At 37.4% G+C, this 19,730-nt stretch overlaps 1 protein-coding gene across 1 annotated transcript in view; it reads left to right on the forward strand.

Moving 5' to 3' along the window:
* The window catches only part of RANBP17 (RAN binding protein 17), a 316,096-nt gene that overhangs the window by 277,942 nt on the left and 18,424 nt on the right, over positions 1–19,730 (forward strand). Inside the window, exon 26 of the mRNA XM_082650901.1 lies at positions 10,238–10,404. Within this exon, the coding sequence (XP_082507027.1) occupies positions 10,238–10,404 (167 nt within the window). The remainder of the gene's footprint in view (positions 1–10,237; positions 10,405–19,730) is intronic.

The raw sequence follows: 19,730 nt of genomic DNA on the forward strand, positions 1-19,730 counted from the left end.
ATGATCCATTTCAATTTAATTTTTGTACGTAGTATTATGAGGTAAAAGCTGGGATTCCTTTTTTAACATGTAGATATTCAGTTGTTCTAGCATCTTTTGTTGAAGAATATCCTTTATTTGTTAGACTACTTTGTGCCATTTCTATACTGTCCTAATTTTATAGTAAGTCTTAAAATCAGATAGTATAGCCCTCTGATTTTGTTTTTCCCTTTTTAAATTGTCTTGGCTGTTCTGGGTCCTTTGCCTTTTTTATAAATGTAGAGTCAACTTGTCAGTTTCTCATGTTAGAAAAAAAATGAGCAGGGGAATTATTATTGGGTTACATTGAATCTCTAGCCCAGTTTGGGGAAAACTGACATCTTAGCAATATTGAGTGTTCAATTCCTGGCAATGGCATATCTTTCCATTTATTTAGATCTTCCTTACCTTTTCTCAACAGCATTTTTGAAGTTTTGACTATATAAGTCTTGTCCATATGTTGTTGTATTTATAACTATTTTCTGTTTTTATGCTGTTGTAAATGATATTTAGTTCAATTTCTATTGTTTTTGCTACCATGTATAATTGCAATTGATTTCTTTGTATGCTGACCATGTATCCTGTAACTTTGCTAAACTGACTTATTAATTCTGGTAGCCTTTTGTAGATTTCTTAAGATATTCTGCATAGATGTGTCTGCAAATAAAGGTAGTTTTACCTCTTTCTTTCCAATCTGTATGGCTTTTTTTTGGCCGCACGGCATGCAGAACTTCCCAACCAGGGATCGAACCCATGCTTCCTGCATTCGAAGTGTGGAGTCTTAACCACTGGACCACGAGGGAAGTCCCTATATGGCTTTTTTTATTTTTCTCACCCTATCACACTGGCTAGAACCTACAGTACAACGTTGAATGGAAGTGATGGTAGCGAGCATTCTTTCCTTGTCTCCAGTGTTATGGAGCAAACATTCATTCTTTTTCACCATTCAGTATATTAGCTCTAGGTTTTCTGTAGAGGCTCTTTATCTTGTTAAGGAAATTCTCTTCTTTTGTAGTTTTCTGAGAGTATTATCATGAATGGGTGTTGAATTTTATCAAATTCTTTTTCTACATATACTGAGATAATCATATGGTTTTTCTTTTTTGGTCTGTTAATGCATTACATGATATTAATCACCACATTGGTGGATATTTGAATGTTAAAACAACTTTGCATTCCACACTTGGTTACGATGTATTGTCCTTCTTATATATTACTAGATTCAACTTTCTGTAATTTTGATACAGATTTTTACATCTATGTTCATGACAGCTATCGATGTATTCTTCTATGGTTCTTCTTTTATAGTTTTCTGTTCTTCTCATATCTTTGCCTTGTTTTAGTGTTGGTCTAGGGCCCTCATGAAATGAGTTGGGAAATGTTCCCTCCTCTCTTATTTTCTTAAAGAGTTTGTGTAGAATTGTTATCAGTTCTTCGTGAAATGTTTGATAGAATTCCCTAGTGAAACCACTAGGCCTAGATTTTTTCTTTGTTAGAAGGTTTTTAACTATAAATTAAATTTCTTTAGTGGATATAGGACTATTCCAGCCTCCTATTACATCTTTCTTTCTTTAATTAATTAATTTATTTATTTGGTTGCGCTGGGTCTTAGTCGCGGCAGGCGGGCTCCTTAGTTGTGGCTCGCCTGCTCCTTAGTTGCGGCTTATGTGCTCCTTAGTTGTGGCTCACGGGCTCCTTAGTTGTGGCTCGCCAGCTCCTTAGTTGTGGGCATGTGTACTCTTACTTGCGGCATGCATGTGAGATCTAGTTCCCTGACCAGGGATCGAACCCAGGCCCCCTGCATTGGGAGTGCGGAGTCTTAACCACTGCACCACCAGGGAAGTCCCTCCTATTACATCTTAAGTAGCATTTGATAGTTTGTGTCTTTAAAGGAAATTGTCCATTTCATCTGAAGTTCATCTGACATTACTGACATAAAATTGTTCATAATATCCTCTTGTTATACAACTTTGATTTCTGTAGGATCTCTAGTAGTGTTCCCTCTTTCATCCCTGACATTGGCAATTTGTGTTGTTTTTTTTTTCTTTATTATTCTGGGTCCAGGTTTATCCTTTTTTTTTTTTTTTTTGGTTTATCAATTTTATGCAGAGAACCAGCTTTCAGTTTTCATTGATTTCTCTATTATTTTTCCATATTTTTATTTCATTGACTTAAGGTATGATCTTCATAACTTCCTTCCTTCAGTTTATTTGCTTTTCCTCTTCTAGTTTTTTCAGGCAGAAGCTTAGGTTGTGGATCTTAGACCTTTCTTCTTTTCTAATGTACACATTTAATGCTTTTATCTAAGCACTACTGTGGCTATAACTGATAAAATTTTTATATATTGGGGGCTTTTTTTTTAAAAGATTTAATTTTATTTATTTTTGGCTGCGTTGGGTCTTTGTTGCTGCGCGCGGGCTTTCTCTTTGAGGCGAGCGGGGGCTACTCTTAGTTGCGGTGCACAGGCTTCTCATTGCGGTGGCTTCTTTTGTTGTGGAGCATGGGCTCTAGGCATGCGGGCTTCAGTAGTTGTGGCTTGCGGGCTCTAGAGCACAGGCTCAGTAGTTCTGGCGCATGGGTTTAGTTGCTCCACGGCAAGTGGGATCTTCCACCAGGGATCAAACCTGTGTCCCCTGCATTGGCAGGCGGATTCTTATCCACTGTGCCACCAGGGAAATCCTCGGGACTTTTTCTATTCAGTTTTAAAATATTTTCTTATTGCCTTAGTGATTTCTTCTTTTACCAGTGAGTTATTACTTAGAAGCACATTGTTTAATTTCTGATCTTTCTGTTATTGAGTCTAGTTTAATTCCATCGTAATCATATTAGTGGTTGTTATAACTTTTGTATTTGTTGAATCTTTTTTTGGTCCAAAATATGGTGAATGTTCCATGGGCACTTGAAATGAATGTATATTCCATGGTTGTTGGGAAGAATGTTCTCTTAAGTGTCAGGTCTAATTGCTTGATAATGTTCGCATTTTATATATTTTTACTGGTTTTTTGTCTGTTTGTTTTCTGCTTGCCCTATGAATTATCAAGAGAGAAGTGCTGAAGCCTCTAACTATAATTATAGATTTGTCCGTTTCTCCTTCTATCCGTCTGTGCATAAATTATTTTGAAGCTCTGTTATCAAGTAAATATATATTTAGGATTGTTATGTCCCCTTGATTAATTTACCCCTTTATCCTTGTGAAGTGATGCTCTTTATTTCTGGTAATATTCTTTCCTCTGAAATCTACTTTGTCTGATATTACTTGCCTCTCCAGCATTCTTTTGATTAGAATTAGCCTCTTTTTCCATCATTTCACTTTTATTCTTTCTGTGTCTTTATATTTAAAGTTGGTTTCTTGAAGACAGCAGGTATTTTCTATTGCTGTTTTAACAAATTCTTACAAACTTGGTGACTTAAAACAATGTAAATTTACTGTCATATAGTTCTTTAGGTCATAAATCTGACATGGGTCTCACCAGACTAAAATCAAGGTGTCAGCGGAACAATTTTTCTTTCTAGGAGCAAATCTATTTCCTTTCCTCCTCCAGCCTCTAGAGATCACCTACATCCCTTGGCTCATGGCTTCTGTCCTCCGTCTTCAAAGCTAGCAACATTGAATATCTCTGACCATTCTTCCGTAGATACATGTCCCATTGATTCTGATGTCTTCTGCCTCTCTCTTTCACTTTTAAGGACCCTTGGAATTACCTTGGACCTACCCAGATAATCAAGGATGATCTTCCTATTTTTGGTTCAACTGATTAGCAACCTTAATCCATCTGCAACCATAGTTATTCTTTTCTGTGTAACCTAACACATTAATAGGTTCTGGGGATTAGGATATGGACATATTTGCCTAACATACAGCATATAATTGAGTCATATTTTTATATCAAATCTGACTGTCTCTACCTTCTAAATAGTGTTTCAGCCATTTACATTTAATATAACTACCAGTATATTTGAGTTTAAATTTATAATATTGCTGTTTGTTTTTTCTTTATCCTATCTGGGCTTTGTTTCTTTTTCCTGCCTTCTTTTGGTTTGGATTAATTAAATGTTTTTCTAATGAGTTCATTTTATATCCCCTGTGGGTTTATTAGTCATACTTTTTAATTTTTAGTGGTACTCTAAGGTTTACCATCTACACCATCAAATAATATAATCCTAGTTTGCATTCAAATAATTACAGTCTGCCTCTCTCCATCTCCATTCCTTCTGGAACTCCAGTTATACATATGTTATGTATATCTGTTATATTGTTCAAAGACTGGAGAGAACTCCTCTGCAGATCTCCAGAGCTCTCTTCTTATATAGTTCCCACTCTCTGACACTCTGTCTCACAAGTTCTAGCTGCCTCAGCCTCCCCAAATTCAACCCAGTGAGACCACTTGGCTTTGTTTGGGTTCCCCTTTCCTGGCCAGTAGCCTGGAAACTGCTTTGTGCAGTAAGCTTGAGCAGTTGGGTAGGTATTACCTCATTTGTTTCCCTCCTCTCTGGTTTCATAGTCCTATACTGCTTCTTGTGCGATTGAAAACCTTTGTTTCATATATTTTGTCCTGTTTTCTAGTTGTTTATGGCAGAAGGGAAAATTCTCATAGCGGTTAATCCTTCATGGATAGAAACCGAAGTCTTTTATTATTACAGTTTGTCTTGACATTCTTTTATCTCATATTATAGTAATACTTGAAGATTTTAAATTAGTTACGGATGGCTGTGTTGTTCTCAACATATGATCTTAGGCCCGAAATCAGCATTTTAACAAGTCTCCAAAGGAATCTTGACAAAGTGGCATAATGCAGGGAATACTGAACTTGAATTTAAGTCCCGGTGCTGCCACTTATGAATGTATGACCATGGACATGGACTCTGTGCCTGACGCTGCCATAGGTGTTTTCATATGTGTACTTCACTCATTTCATTCTCAGAACCACTCTGCATACCAAAACTGGGTTAAATATGCTAATAGCACTGTTTGTCCTTATTTCCTGCTTGATTGTAGGCTTCCTACTTGATAGGAACAGTGTGTCTTAATCACGAATTTTTTCCCAGTGCCTAGCATGTGGTAAGTGCTCAATAAGTATATGTTGAATGAATTAATTACGTAATATTATTTTCACTATACAGATGAGTAAGCTGCTGCCCAGAGAGGTGAAACAACTTGCCTAAGGTCATACAACTAATGAGTGCCTCATCTAGGAGTCTTTCTAACTCTAAAACCCATTCCTCTTCACCTCACCACCCTGCTGGATCCTGCTGTGATCCAAAAGGTCACAATTTGGCAGGTGAATTGTGCCCTGTGTCTTCAAGAAAGAGGATTATTTAGACTGTTGAACGTAACCACTTGGGTTTCTCCTTTTCCAACAATGAAAAATTTGCAAAGAGGCATTAATTGGGTTACAGGCAGCCTTCAGTTCTACTATAGCCTCAGTGGGAAAAATGAGAGGGAGGTACAGAAAAGTTGAACCAATGATAGATAATATGCTTAACATGATATTAAATTTTTTTAGTTAATCATTTACTAGCATTTTTAGTTTCAGGCCAGCTATAATTTGTGAAAAGAAAAAGTGATTGTATTTATATATTATATTTTCCATGTTTTTAATCACCCACCACCACCACCACCGCCTACCCCCCATACTCTTACATACAGAGACCAAGCACGGGGCTTACAAAAAGCTGCTTCTAATAATGACTCTCAACTCATTCATTTAGTAAACATCAGCTGTGCACATGCTGTGTACCAGGTTCCATTCTAGACCTTGAGAGTGCTGTAGAGAACAAGATAGATAAGGTCTCTGCTCATGTGCAGTTTATATTCTAGTGAGGAGATATAACAGTAAACACACACACACACACACACACACATACACAAGAAAATGTCAAGTCATGATAAGCGCTAAACAAAGACTTAAAATAGGATCATGAAGAAGGAATGATTGTATGGCTTTTTTAGAAGTGATCAGGGAAGGCCTCTGAAGATGAGCCCTGGCAGGAATGGGGGTGCCTTCCAGGAAAGCAAAGGATGGCACAGAAGACAAGGCAAGGGAAGGTGGGGGCAAGCTAAAAGTTGAACCAACTGGAAACCACCAGAAATTTCCCCATCAAGGTCATTATTAATAAAATTTTCATTATTAATAAAGGGTGTATGTTATTGTCATGAAACACATTCTTGAATTGGATGGAGTAAATATTATAAATGTAATATGGAAATAAGACATTCAGGAAATACGTAGAAACTTAGAGACCTTGTTCATTAGTTTCTCCCACCAGAAACATGCTAAAGAGAGAAGAAAGCTATGGATTGGCTAAATAGAATGACAGGCTTGGTGTTTCAGGAATTGAAATAGCCAGAAAAACAAATGGGAAGTGAAAAGGGGGAAACCTACAAGCGTTGGGCGCTATGTTACAATCTTTACACACTTTCTGTCTTTAATCTTTAATTTCTCAAAACAAAGTAGGTGGTATTAAACACATTTTACAGAGGTGGGAGTTGAATCTTCCTATAGTCAAACATCTAGAAGATACAGATTCAACCCTAAACTGCTGCACCATCCAAATAGGCCTTTGTTTCTGAAATTGCCTTTCACACTATATTTTTCCAAGACCTTCATCCTCCCCTCTGCTATGGTGAGAAATTTTGAGTCAAAGCCAAATGTAATTTCAACCCCATTATCATTCTTCTGACTCTCAGTTAAGCAACTCTTTCCTGTACAGTTAACTTTACAGAACAGCTTTCTACGATGGGTCTTAGTGAACAAGAGGGCTATTAATGATGCATATGCTTCCCATAGAGACTAGTTGCAGAAGAAAAGGGGCATTTGGTTGTTGCAGTCCCAAACAATAAGTTGCTAGAGAGGACAAAGTGCCTGTTGGGCTTAAAAAATCTGTCCAAAATTGTCTAAATCATGGATGATAAACACCAAGAGCTAGGAAAATATGAAAATTCATGACTTCTGCTCATTCTTTTATTTCAGGAGAGTTTCATTGTTTGAATCTCACACAATAGCTTGCACTGCAAATAGAGAAAACTAAAAATAATACATAGTCCTCATCACTATTCATTCTGTTTTTGATCAAATGGCCCATGATCCTTATGATTCCACACTTTTCAGTCTACCCTGAAATAACATTTATCCTTTTCAAAGCCCCCAACAATAAATCAGCCATAATGAAAGCTCTTCTTCTTGCTTTTACTGCAAGGATATATGCTCCAACCTTCATGTCTAAAGTGTTTACCTGGCTTTTTCATAGCTGACTCAGTAGATTGGAACCTTTTAATGCAACCTTCATGGCATGTGGTCACCAAATCTATGTGAAGTCTTTATAATTTTTGTATGATTGATAGCATATTGCTCTTCACTGGTGAGGGGAACCATATCTATTTCCCACTTGCTTCCTTTGTACATGTTAAGTTACTTAATCCATTTACTTTCATGATTGGGACTTCAGAGGTAGAAATGTGAAGGAAAAGAGAAAAGCAAACAGGTTCAACAGTCTGTGCCTGATTCTTAGGCCTAAATGTTTTCTACTACATTATATACTACCTCCCAGGGTTATAAAACCAAAGCTTCCTTTTCTGCAAAGCAACCCAGTTAGTGGGGAGAGGTAATCAATCAATCAGTCAATCAATCAACTGCCATAGCTTTAGAAGGAAATAAAAGCTCCTTTCTCAAAAGCCTATAGCTCCACAGTTTCCCAAAACTATTGTCCATGCCCATCTTTTAGACCTTCATTCAACCCCTGTGTCAGCTACCATTATCACCTATTTTAAATGCATACTTCTATATTTCAAAACCTGTCCCCAAACCTACCTCTGTTTACTATGTCATTCCTCTCTAAAACAACGTATGTGAGAGTTTTTAAATTGTAGTGTTATATCAATTCTAGTATTATTACTAAACAAAACTCAAGACTTTTTAAAAAAAACTTTCTCCGATTAGCTTTGCCTACCCATTCTTTAATTAAATCAACTAATATTTCACCTCTAATCTATGACAAGCACACATATGTCTCAGAACCTTAGAGATGAGTAAAATGAATAAGAAAGTAACTATTCCCCTAGGAAGTTTATAATCTGCTTCCCAGCCCTACTCTCCCAATCTACTTCTTTTCTGAATCTACTAAATTTGCCGGGTTTTGAGTGCCCATCACGTTTTTGTTTGTCTTGTTGTTTCTGTTATTAATCATAAACTCCCCAGAATTGTGTCCGTATGTTACCATTAGCCAAAAAATCTGGGCACTGTCATGCTCTGAATCAAAACCATGAACTTTGGATAAACTAATTATCTCTGAGCTTCATTTTTCTCATTTGAAAAATGCAAACAACAGTACCTACTGTATACAGAAGTGGTTATTAGAGGTATATGAAATGATATTTAGTGTACAAAGGAATCATGTCACTTACTTGCTAAGAAAAAAACCTTCAATAACACCTCTGTTGCCTCTCAAATTACATGTAAATGTCTCGACCTACTACTGGATGCCCTCAAGATCCCAACTATTTTGTCAGCCTTCTCTCTTATGATTCCCCTACACACTCTTTCACTCACACCAAAAGGTCCTGCTCCCCTTTTTTCACTATGAGGGAAAATTAGTAGTAACTACCATATTTTTTTCCTTCCAGTTTTATTGAGACACAATCGACACTATACAAATTTAAGGTGTACAACATAATGATTTGGCTTACGTACATCCCGAAATGATTACCGTAGTAAAGTTTAGTGAACATCCATCACTGCATATAGGTACAAAATAAAAGAAAAAGAAAAAAAATATTTTCCTTGTGATGAGTATTCTTAGAATTTACTCTCTTAACTTTCATACATAATATACAGCAGTGTTAGTATAATAATCATGTTGTACATTACACTCCTAGTACTTATTTATCTTATAATGAGAGCTTTATACCTTTTGACCACCTTCATCCAGTTCCCCCTCCTGCTAACCCCTGCCTCTGATAACCACAAATATGATCTCTTCTTCTGTGAGTTTGTTCATTTGTTTGTTTGTTTGTTTGTTTTTAAAGTATAATTGACCTACAACACTAAGTTAGTCCCTGGTGCCCAACATAGTCATTCAATATTTCTATACGTTAGATAATGATAAAATACTGTGGTAAGTCTAGTTACCATCTGTCACCATACTAAGATATTATTATTGGCTATATTCCCAACACTGTACAGTTTGTCCCCATGACTCATTTATTTTGTAACTGGAAGTTTGTACCTCTTCATCTCCCTCACCTATTTCTCTCATCTTCGCCCCCGCCCCCAACTCCTCTCCTCTGGCAACCACCTGTTTGTTCTCTGTATCTATGACTGTTTCTCTCTTGTTACGTTTGTTCATTTGTTTTTTGTTTTAGATTTCACGTATAAGTGAAATCATATGGTGTTTGGCTTTCTCTGTCTGACTTATTTCACTTAGCATAATACCCTCTAGGTCAGTTATTTTTACTGTGAGAATTTCTAGTTATTTTTCTCCTCATTCAACTCTGCAGCATATTTTATAAATGATGAGAAAGGTTAATTGGCTCCTTCGCAGTAACAACACAGCAAATAACTGGAAAAGATGGAATTTGAAACCAGAGCTGTCTGGCTTCAAAATCCATACCTTTTCACCCTACTATGTACATTGTGCAAAATGTGAAAAATGTTCTTCCTTATGTTTAACTGGAATTAGTTTTCCAAGCCCATCTCAGGTGCTACCTCCTTCACCAAACTGTCCTTAATCCTCATCCAAATACAACATCACCCTCAAATTTCTCACAGCAGTGTGTCACTCATTTTTGCGCAGCAGTGTGCTAGTGACTTACATACCAAATCATGAGCTCTTTGACACCAGGGTGAGTGTTTCCCCTGAAACAAAGTACTTTGCAGCAAGTTTACACCCTGTTTCCCCTGAAGCAGAGCAGTTTGCACCAAGTAGATATTTAATAAAGTCACTTCAATTGAACAGAGGGTCATTAAGGTCACATATGGAAAATTCTGTCCAGTGCAATCCAGGAATCATTTACTTACTAACATGTCTCTATTCCAGGTCCTGTAGTAGACATTGGGTTTAAAGAGATAAAAGCAAAGCAAAAATCCCTGCCCTCAAGGAGTTTACAGTTTGATTAAAGTGCTTTGAAACCAGAAAGTTGGTTTTCTTTTTAATTTAGGCATTATAGTGAGATGAAACAAACACTTTAGTAATACAAATGAATTCTCATTTGTTGTTCACACAGATACAGTTGTCTCCTCCAGCTGCTGTACCAGTTTAGACTACATCGTCACCTACCTCTTCAAGCACATAGCAAAAGAGGGCAGGAAGCCACTTCGATGCAGAGAGGCTGCCCAGGCTGGTCAGAGACTATTACATTTTATGCAGCAAAATCCAGAGGTCCTGCAGCAGGTAACTGGTGGTTGCTTATCTAGCTTAAGAGAGAAGAGTTTCCCAAAAGCCGATCTGGTCTCTGAATATCCCTTAGAGCAACTGGTCTTGCCAAGACTCTTTACTGGGTCTTCTCTAGGAGTATTTTCCCTGTAGGGAGGATAGTACACTGGCCTCAGGATTACCCACCCTCCAGAAATCTCTAAGTCATTCATCTTACCTCAGTGAAACTAGAATTCAAAAAGAGGATAGCTCTTCCAGCGACAAGAGAAATAAAAGTCAAAGCTGGAACTAGAAACAGTCAACCTCTGATTTCTTTCCCAGAGCCTCTAATAACGTCGTCTTAGGTTTGCCTTGTGAATACTCTGGTATGTTGAGAAACTACCATTTTCTGGGCTCCTAGTCTGTGCCAGGCAGCTTGCTGGGAACTTTCCCTTCATCATATCATTTTCCCCATTTTAAGATGAGAAATCAAGGTTCAGATAGGTCATATTCCCACGAACATTTAAATAATAAGTAATAAAGCTACGATTTGTTTATTTTCAAATGTTTTCTGACTAGCTAATATGAATTAGGTCCAAGTTTAATATTTTTTAAAAACTTCTGCAAATCACAGTAACAGCATGCATAAAATTAAATAATATATGCCAGAAATGTTTCAAAGAGAATAATACCATTTTACTGTGGAGATAGCATCACTATGATATATTCCAGTTCTACTACATTTGGAAAGTGATATCTTTGTACTGCTTCCAGTTGTCTTCTTTTGCCAAATTATCTATCTCCATAATAGTCTGTGGTTTGCAAATATAAACACTTTAACCTGGTCATTAGCCAGCAAATAAGTCACCTGCAATCAGCAAAAAAGTGTCAGTCTGAGTAAATAAATGATGAAAATGAATAAGACAGCCATGGAAGAGGTTTTCTTCCTAGCTGTCATTTTTTTGCTGATATTTAAATGACATTATGTAAACTTTATTTGTGGTGATGTTTCAGTTAACCAGTTATTTTCCTGGCAGGGAGGTGTGTGATTAAGATTTTGTGTAAATAAGCAAAGGGTTCTGGGCCTGTAACTATTTGGTATGACCCTGGAATTGTTACAACATGTTGGTGATTAAACAGGAGGAAGGTAACTCACATTTATTGAGTATGTACAAGGTGCGAGAGCCACTAAGACCCATGAGACATAATTTCTCTCCTTAAATAAGTGTGTCCTGCCAGGTGGGAAGGAGAGACAAGTAACTAACTAATTATGTGATAATTGGATTAACATAGTGATGACAGGAGGAGAGGACTTGCAGAGACATCTCCTCATTTAGACCCCACAACAACCCTGCAATGTGGATATAACCATCCCCATTTTTCAAATGAATAAATTGAAGCACAGAGAGAAACTGGAAAGTGGAATGTGAACCAAGGTCTGTTTGGCTTAAAAGCCCAAGTCCTTACCACTTACTTACACCATTGATTCTCAGGAGACTAGTTGCTGGATAAGATCTCAGATTCACCTGGAATGCCTTTTCAGAATAACACATTCTATCAAGATTTGGATGCACTGCTCCTCACCCATCCTTCTGCAGTAGCCACTGGTACTGCTGGGAGTGTGGCGTAGCCCTCAGGTGTTTTGCAACAAGAAGGCTGAGAACCACAGAATTAGAGCATGTAGGCAGTGGAGAAAATAAATAACCATGGATTGGCCAGCAATCAGACCCAGCGCTCACCCCACCGTGGCAAGTGACAGGTCTGCCACCTGCCATTGCTCAACCATGATCACAATATTGTCCCGTAAACTTCGGCAGGAACTTTTAAGTGGGTAGAAAATTTTAGCAAAAATCAATAGGCTATGGTCCTAGACAAATACCATCCGACTGTGCAGAACAAGTAATGTGGTTGTGCAGAAGACATTCAAGTTTGTCTTTACTCAGAATTACCATGTGTTTGTTGGTTTAAGTAATTTCTATGTGTTAATAGTACTTGGTAATCCTTTACTTTATAGCATATGGCTAAGTAGTGATATATCTTTATTAACAGTGGAATACATTCTATTTATTTGGAATGTAGGCTTTCAGGTAGCATTTTAAATATTAATGACCGGTCTCTGGTAGTCAGCATAAATATGATTTGCATTAGCACTAGGTTATATCATCTTGAGTGCCTCTGATGTCAATGATTGGGTATAGTAGTATCTGACATCATCTCCTTAGGTCACTGACAACTTTGACCTCTATTCTTATGCACAGTTTCTGTCGTCTCAAAAGCTCTTTTGAATTGATTTGAAATTTTGACTCTTCCCTTTATGAGGCAGTAAAATTGATAATTATTCAGATGGGAACTGAGCACTGAGTGAAAAATCAATTCCACCCGCTCTCTGCCGCGTATAAAATTACTTCTGAGTCGGCTGGACTGAACGGATGGCCAGAGTAAAAGCAGCAGGCAGGAGTAGTGGGAAGAATTAGCTGGACACAGCTAATAGCCTGAAGGGATAGACTTGGAGAAGAGGGAGTGGGCCAGTTGGGGGTTATTATGAGCAAGGATGGGTGCCATTGATCATCTGTTTGCATCAGCTTTCCAAGACCTTATAAATCAACCCTGAAGAGCAGCAGAATCCAAGATTTCAGCCTCTTTCCAGAGGGAATTTATATTAGATTATTCTCATTTTCACACTCAGATGAAAAGTGAGCCATTGATTATTCATTGGTTGCCCATCAAATGCTGTTTTTATAGATGATTTGCCTATCAGAGAAGATAATGAACAAGGTTGCTGCTTCATAACTCAAGGTTTCAGTTTTCAAGGCATCTGTGTCAGTTAAGTAATGCCTAACCCTATTAAAAGGAATGGGTTACAAATTGCTTAACAGTGCTGAAAAACTAGACCCTAATGACTAATTGTGCTTGGAGTTTAGAGAGGGTTTGTCAGCTCTTTAAACTAAACTGATGCAATGATACTGCAATTATTTACTAGTTTGAACTGTTCTCCCCCTGCACCACCAACCTGGAAGCATAGTTGCATGAAGAGTGTCAATTCTAAATTGCAAAAGTTATCTCCTCAAGCTTCCACAGCAAATGAAGCATGAACCCACATAAAGGGTCTTCTGACATTCTTATAGGCCTTTCCTATAAGACATTTTAAGTGCCTCTCACCTGAAAATGTGTTTATTATGACCTGCTATGTGGCTTTAGATCTTCAGTGTTTTTAAAAACATTCTCCAAATAAGCCATCTTCCATATTTTGCAAACAAACCTAAATTTGCAAAGCATTACATTTAATCCATTTGAAGATCTGTTATAATTAAGTAAATCTATTTTAAGTAAGAATTATTGTCTAACCAGCATTGCTTTAACTTAACTGAGAAAAACCCAGTTTACGTATATTAAGCAAAAAAAAAAAAAGTTCCCATGTTTTTATGTCATTAGAGAGATAAACTAAAGTTTTAAGAACAGGCCAGTAGTAACAGTGATTAGGCATGGATCTGCTACAGTAATTTGGAAGATAAAATTTCTACGGGAAACGTTTTCAGTTTTATCCCTGGTCATGTTAAGTGTTTGTATCTATAACTCAAAGGTCAGCATACATTTAGTTATATCACAGAATGAAAGAAGGATCTACCTAAATTAGGTACATGAAAGAGTGTGTTTTATAAGAGTAGAAGGGCATTTCAAAGATGAGACTCATTCTCTTTCAGATTATAAGAATAGGACACTGAGGCTGAATGCTTCTCTAAATCATAACTTCTATTAAAACTACCTGCTCTCGAAAGAGTAGCAACTTCCGTAGAAGTAGAACAAGAATTATGTGATGGTCAGTATTACTGATTAGATTATGCAATTAACTTATTAACAAGGTATTTTTAGCAATTATGTTCTCTAAAATTTAAATACACTGAATGGAGGAATTAGAACATTTAGGTTTTAATTTATCTTAACCTCTTCTATTTAACTATTTGGCTCAAGTGAGCTGTACTAAAAACCAGAAAAAGTTCTAATTATAATTCTTTCTCCCTCGCTCTCTCTCCCCCTCCCTCCCACTTTGTGCTAACCTGACATTTAACTACAAATTGTAAAGAGCTGTCAGGAGTTATAAGAATCATACTTCAGTAGGGACGTAAGCTGGAAAGAACATTCACCCTTTTCCTCAATCAGTCAGTCAATCAATGAAAATTGCTTTTGTACAGTGCTCTTCGTGACATGCATCCCAAAGTGAATTACAGCAAAAGGGAGATCATCTGCTCTTTTTTCATTTCTGTGTTTAGATTGAAAGGATATTGCTCAACATTTTGACATACTATACAAGACATCTTTCTTACTTAAGATACCATCCTATAGTACTACGTAGGAGAAAGTGCAGTCACATATTTAACTGATGTTGAGATTTTGGCCTATAGAACCTCAGCAAGACTCTCACAGTGGGAAACACTTTAGCAGATGAAATATATTCATGTCTTTTATGCTCTTAAAAAAATTAACCAGACTTTCTAATGTTGTTATAGACATTTCTAGTGAACCCTAAATAGAAAGTATGCTCATGACCCACTAGCTCAATCTGGTTAATTTGCAGCTATTATCAAAAGTATGGCAGTCGATTGATGTCAAAAACACATGCTGAAGGAACATTCACAACTGGATCAGAGGATAACATGGATTTAAAGGGAAGCCGGGGATAGGTCATTAGACATGGCAAGTAAAAACTAAGAATAATAGAATTGTTTTTTGCACATGCTGCTGCAGTCTTGGTCTTCTTCACAGCAACATATGTATGTACTTTGTATTTATTTCTAGGAAAAAAATAATACTGGCAAAATATTGCAGACAGTAGCTTAAGCTTTTTCATATGCATTTAATCTGATTTAATCACCACAGTATCTCTGTGAAGCTGTAGTATTATGAGCACCATTTTACAGATATAGAAACCAAGGCATAAAAAGATTAAGTAGGGGCTTCCCTGGTGGCGCAGTGGTTGAGAGTCCACCTGCCGATGCAGGGGACACAGGTTCGTGCCCGGGTCCGGGAAGACCCCACATGCCGCGGAGCGGCTGGGCCCGTGAGCCATGGCCGCTGAGCCTGCGCGTCCGGAGCCTGTGCTCCGCAATGGGAGAGGCCACAACAGTGAGAGGCCCGCGTACCACAAAAAAAAAAAAAAAAAAAAAAAAAAAAGATTAAGTAACTCTCCCAAGTTACTAGTGGTCAATAAGATCATGTAGTCCATAAGCGGAAAGACTAAAATTTTACCTTGATGTGTTTAGCTCCAGCGTTCACATGCTTAACCACAAAGCTATAATTTGTTGGCGGCTGCTAATTTGAAGTAGTATGTATGTTTTGAGCACTTACAATGAGGCAAGTTGAGCTTCCAGTAAGTCCCACTGGGGCCATCCTTAAGGTAGAATGATTTAGAGCAGTCATCCTATACCCCAACTTTGTGCTGCAGCCGGAATGAAACAGATGGGCAGTGACCCAAAGAGGCAATGGGCAAGGGAGAGGGAGGTTGCTTTGCCAGCTGGTATAGAAAAGCCCTGTGGCTCCCACCATCACTGACAGAGCTAACAGAGCTTCCTCTCTCTTATTCTACACCCATACCCAATCATTAATTCTGTAGCCAGACATTGAAGGTATAAAATTTAGCAGGACATGTATCCTTGAGAAGGTCAGAGTCTAATAGTGTAACTGTCTCATGATGTTCCTTTGTGACTATCCTTCAATTCCTCTGAGGTAGCTCTTGAGGTTTACTCTAACCTGACTTTTCTAGGATAGAGTCAATATAGAAGCTGTGAAATGAAGTTGGGGAAGCAACAAGTGCTTTGCATCCATCCCCCATACCCTGCACGTCTCTAGGCTTTGTCCTGACTCTCACCACTGATTCATCAGTGTTGAATGTCCTTTTTCACCTCTTTCTGATTGTAAACAGCTTCTGTTTTTTAAGAGGCTTCTACTACTGAGTACCATTAGCTCTACTGAAGGTCCTTCTTAAGGGCCTCTCACATGGGCAAGTCTGAAACTGACTCCTTTGAGCATCCCTCTCCTTCTCGTTTTCATTCTGTAAGGTACCACAGACTAAGGTGCCTATAGAGCCAAGTAGGAAGCTTGACTGAGGTAGACAGGAACGACAAACTGTGTTCAGTATACATCCCTATCTAAAGGGGGCAGCCTCCAAAGGGCTCCAGCTAATTGTTGCCCTGTAAGGTGGTAAGACCCAGTGTTGCCAGATATATTGAGATTTCCCCACGGAGAGAAGCCAGAAATACAGTTTTGTAAAGTTGGCGACTGATTGAAAAATTAAAATAAAAATACTCTGCAGGTCAGCACTCTATGTCTGGTTATCAGTTTCCCACCTCTGTATTCTGTACTCTTAGAGAATTTCAGAACTCAGATCTCTTAATGCATGATCCCTTGCATTTCTCGTAGCCATCCCATGTGGCCTTGCAACAGTGATATTTTTATTTGTCTCTGATGTCTTGGTAATTCTTAAAGCACACTTTTTTAATTTGCTGTTTTAAGAAGATGCCAATATTTTGCTTTTACATATGACTCTATACTTAGGTCTTTAATGAAACTTAAAGAGGGCATTTTATCACATTTGGGTTGTGTCTTTGCATACAGAAGGGGTGCAGTAAACAGGCAATGAAACTCAGTTAACATCTCCCAAACATTTTTTTTTTTAATTTTCAAAATAATAAGGTTTGTTTGAGGCAGAAGTAAAGCTCACTTTGGTCAAGTGTGTGTGTGTGTGTGTGTGAGAGAGAGATCTAATTACTAAGGATCATATCAGAGTATCTAAGAGGACCAGGGCTGCACAAAAGTATCTAGTTAATAGCCAGGTAACAAAAGTCCAAAAGGGAGTAAAACTCTTAAGAACGATCAGTGTGTGACCACCACCCCTAAAGATCAGCTTGGAAAGTTAAAATATATAATTTTAAAAATGGAAAAACACTAATTTTTAATTAAAATGGCTTTTATCTGTGATATAATAAAATCATTTATCCATCTTTAGAAGGATGATTCTTGTCCAAATCCTTTGTTATATTCCATATCTTTGCCATTTTGATTTCATTTTTGTTATAGAGATATTTGTTGAATGACTGTTTCAGCTGTAACAAAAAATGGTATTTTAAAACAAAACCCTTTTAAAAAGAAACCTATTCTTGATTTATAAATCATCAAATTAGTGTTATAACCCTATCACCTATCTTTACACAGTACCTTTTTTTCCCCAAAGATCACCTCCATCTTGATACTTGTCCCAGCACCTAGCAGAGCCTGAAACCTTGTGATGGTCAATGAATGTCTGCAAAACAAACCAAAAAAATTAATTTTTAAAAGTGCAATCTACAGGCAGTGACTTTAGGTATCAAATCTAACATGGTCATAGACTAATACATGATAAAATAAATGATAATGCCAAGATAAGTTTATATCGTCATATACTATATAATAACCCTGCTGAAATTCCATAAGAAAATTTTATTCTAAACATGGATGAAGAAAGAAATAAGTACTTCAAATACTGTTTCAAATGGTTAACAGAACAGAGAAGGTTTGTGGTGGGGTTTTTTTTTTTTTGTCTGTTTGTTTGTTTGTTTTTTCCACTGGGACATGTGTTTTTCTACCTCTAAGCACAGTTTAAAGATGTAATCCATTGATAGCGTAACTTGCCTTATTAATTGAAAGGGATGGAATCCACCAGATGTAGCCCAAACCAGCAGAGAGTTAGGTGACTAAGCAACAGCAAAGACACCATATTGAGTGAGCCAGATTTCGGTCTCCAAGTCATTTATTTCAACCGGTGACAATACATTTAAACTCCTGTGCCTCAGCAGTGATTGATGGTTTAATATCATATATAATTTTTTTAATGAAGGAAAACCATTTAAATATGTTACCATTTGCACTGGTATTCTCCTATGTACATAACTGCATTTAATCATTTTGGGGATTGTTTTTATACTTGTGTAATTTGTATCCAAGAAATAACTGTCAAAACCATCTCATGCTGTTGCTGGAAATGGTACAGTGTGCTTCATACTTGAATAGATTCATTCTTCCCTGCACATAATTAAGAGTGTTGGAGCTTTCACTGCTACCACATAGGAATTCCATGTTTACATTTCTGAGAATGAAAAATTAGCCACAGTTTGCTTTTTCAGGCTCCCATTTTCTGGGGCTGTGATATTTAAGTACCTTAGTTCTGTACCAGTATATGATTTGAAGAGTTTGATTTTAAGACTTTTAATATTAAAATACATAATAAAATTTTATTATCTAATTATAAGAGGGTTTAGCCTCTTATTAAAGTTGCTAAACCAGGCCTGGATTAACATCATAATGGCACAGTTTGACATGGAATACTCAAAAGTCAAGTTCGAGGGAAGGGATGGGTTTTGTTGTTGTTGTTGTTTTGGGGGTTTTCTCCTATACCCACCCCTCGCACAAAATAACAAGGACGAAACGCATGTGTGGAAACAAACAAGGAGCAATTTGGGACGCTGGAGAAGGAGTGGAGGTGTCAGCCTAGGATGGTACCCTTAGGCGAGGCAGCTGGTATATGTAGCCTTTTGTTTATCTGCTACTGGTTTATGTAGCCTTTAGGCCGGCAGCAGAAACAATCACTCCTACAGGGTCAGCTGCTGGTCAGAAGCAAAATAAGAAAAGATTTTGCGTTCAAATGCACAGCCATGATTTCTGTACAGCTGGCACCTGCTGCTGGTGCACAGCGTGAAGGTGAAAGGGCAAAGAGGCAGTTGTTCAAAACTCAAGAATGGCTTAAAGGGACTTGTAGATTAATCTGCTTTATTAACTTCTGTATATTAGATAACTATTGCTATGAATGACAGTACATCTTTTTGAATAAGTCGCATCTCTTTCTCTTTTAAATTAGCTTTTGAGTAATGAATATTAAATAGAAAGCATTTCAGGGGTAATTAAATGAAAACAGAATGATGTCATTTTACAATTATATTTGTGTGTTTATAGAATAGGGGAATTACAATGTTTTCCAAGGAGCTAAAAAAAAAAAGAGCCGGCTTCATAAAGAAGAATTTGAAATAAATAAGTTAGATGTCCATTAGCCTTTGTGTTTAGACTAAAAAGTATGATGTAGTTTGCGACTTAACGTAGAGTCATTGGGTGCCAGTGGCTTGATTTGGCATTCCCAGGGGCTCCAAGTGTTTTCTTTATGAATTAAAGTGACCGCAATCCGTCATTGTTCTTTTATCTACAGTTTAGGACAGTCAGTTTTGCTATCACTCTGCAGCAAATGTTCTCAGAATAGCAAAGGAGTAGTAAAAAACAACAGCCGTACCTTTTCCTTCGCACTCATGTAGGGCAGATAAAGAGCGCTTCATGAGGAAGAAAACGCA

This window comes from Grampus griseus, assembly GCF_964374135.1.
Source record: "Grampus griseus genome assembly, chromosome: 3".
Lineage (NCBI taxonomy): Eukaryota > Metazoa > Chordata > Mammalia > Artiodactyla > Delphinidae > Grampus > Grampus griseus.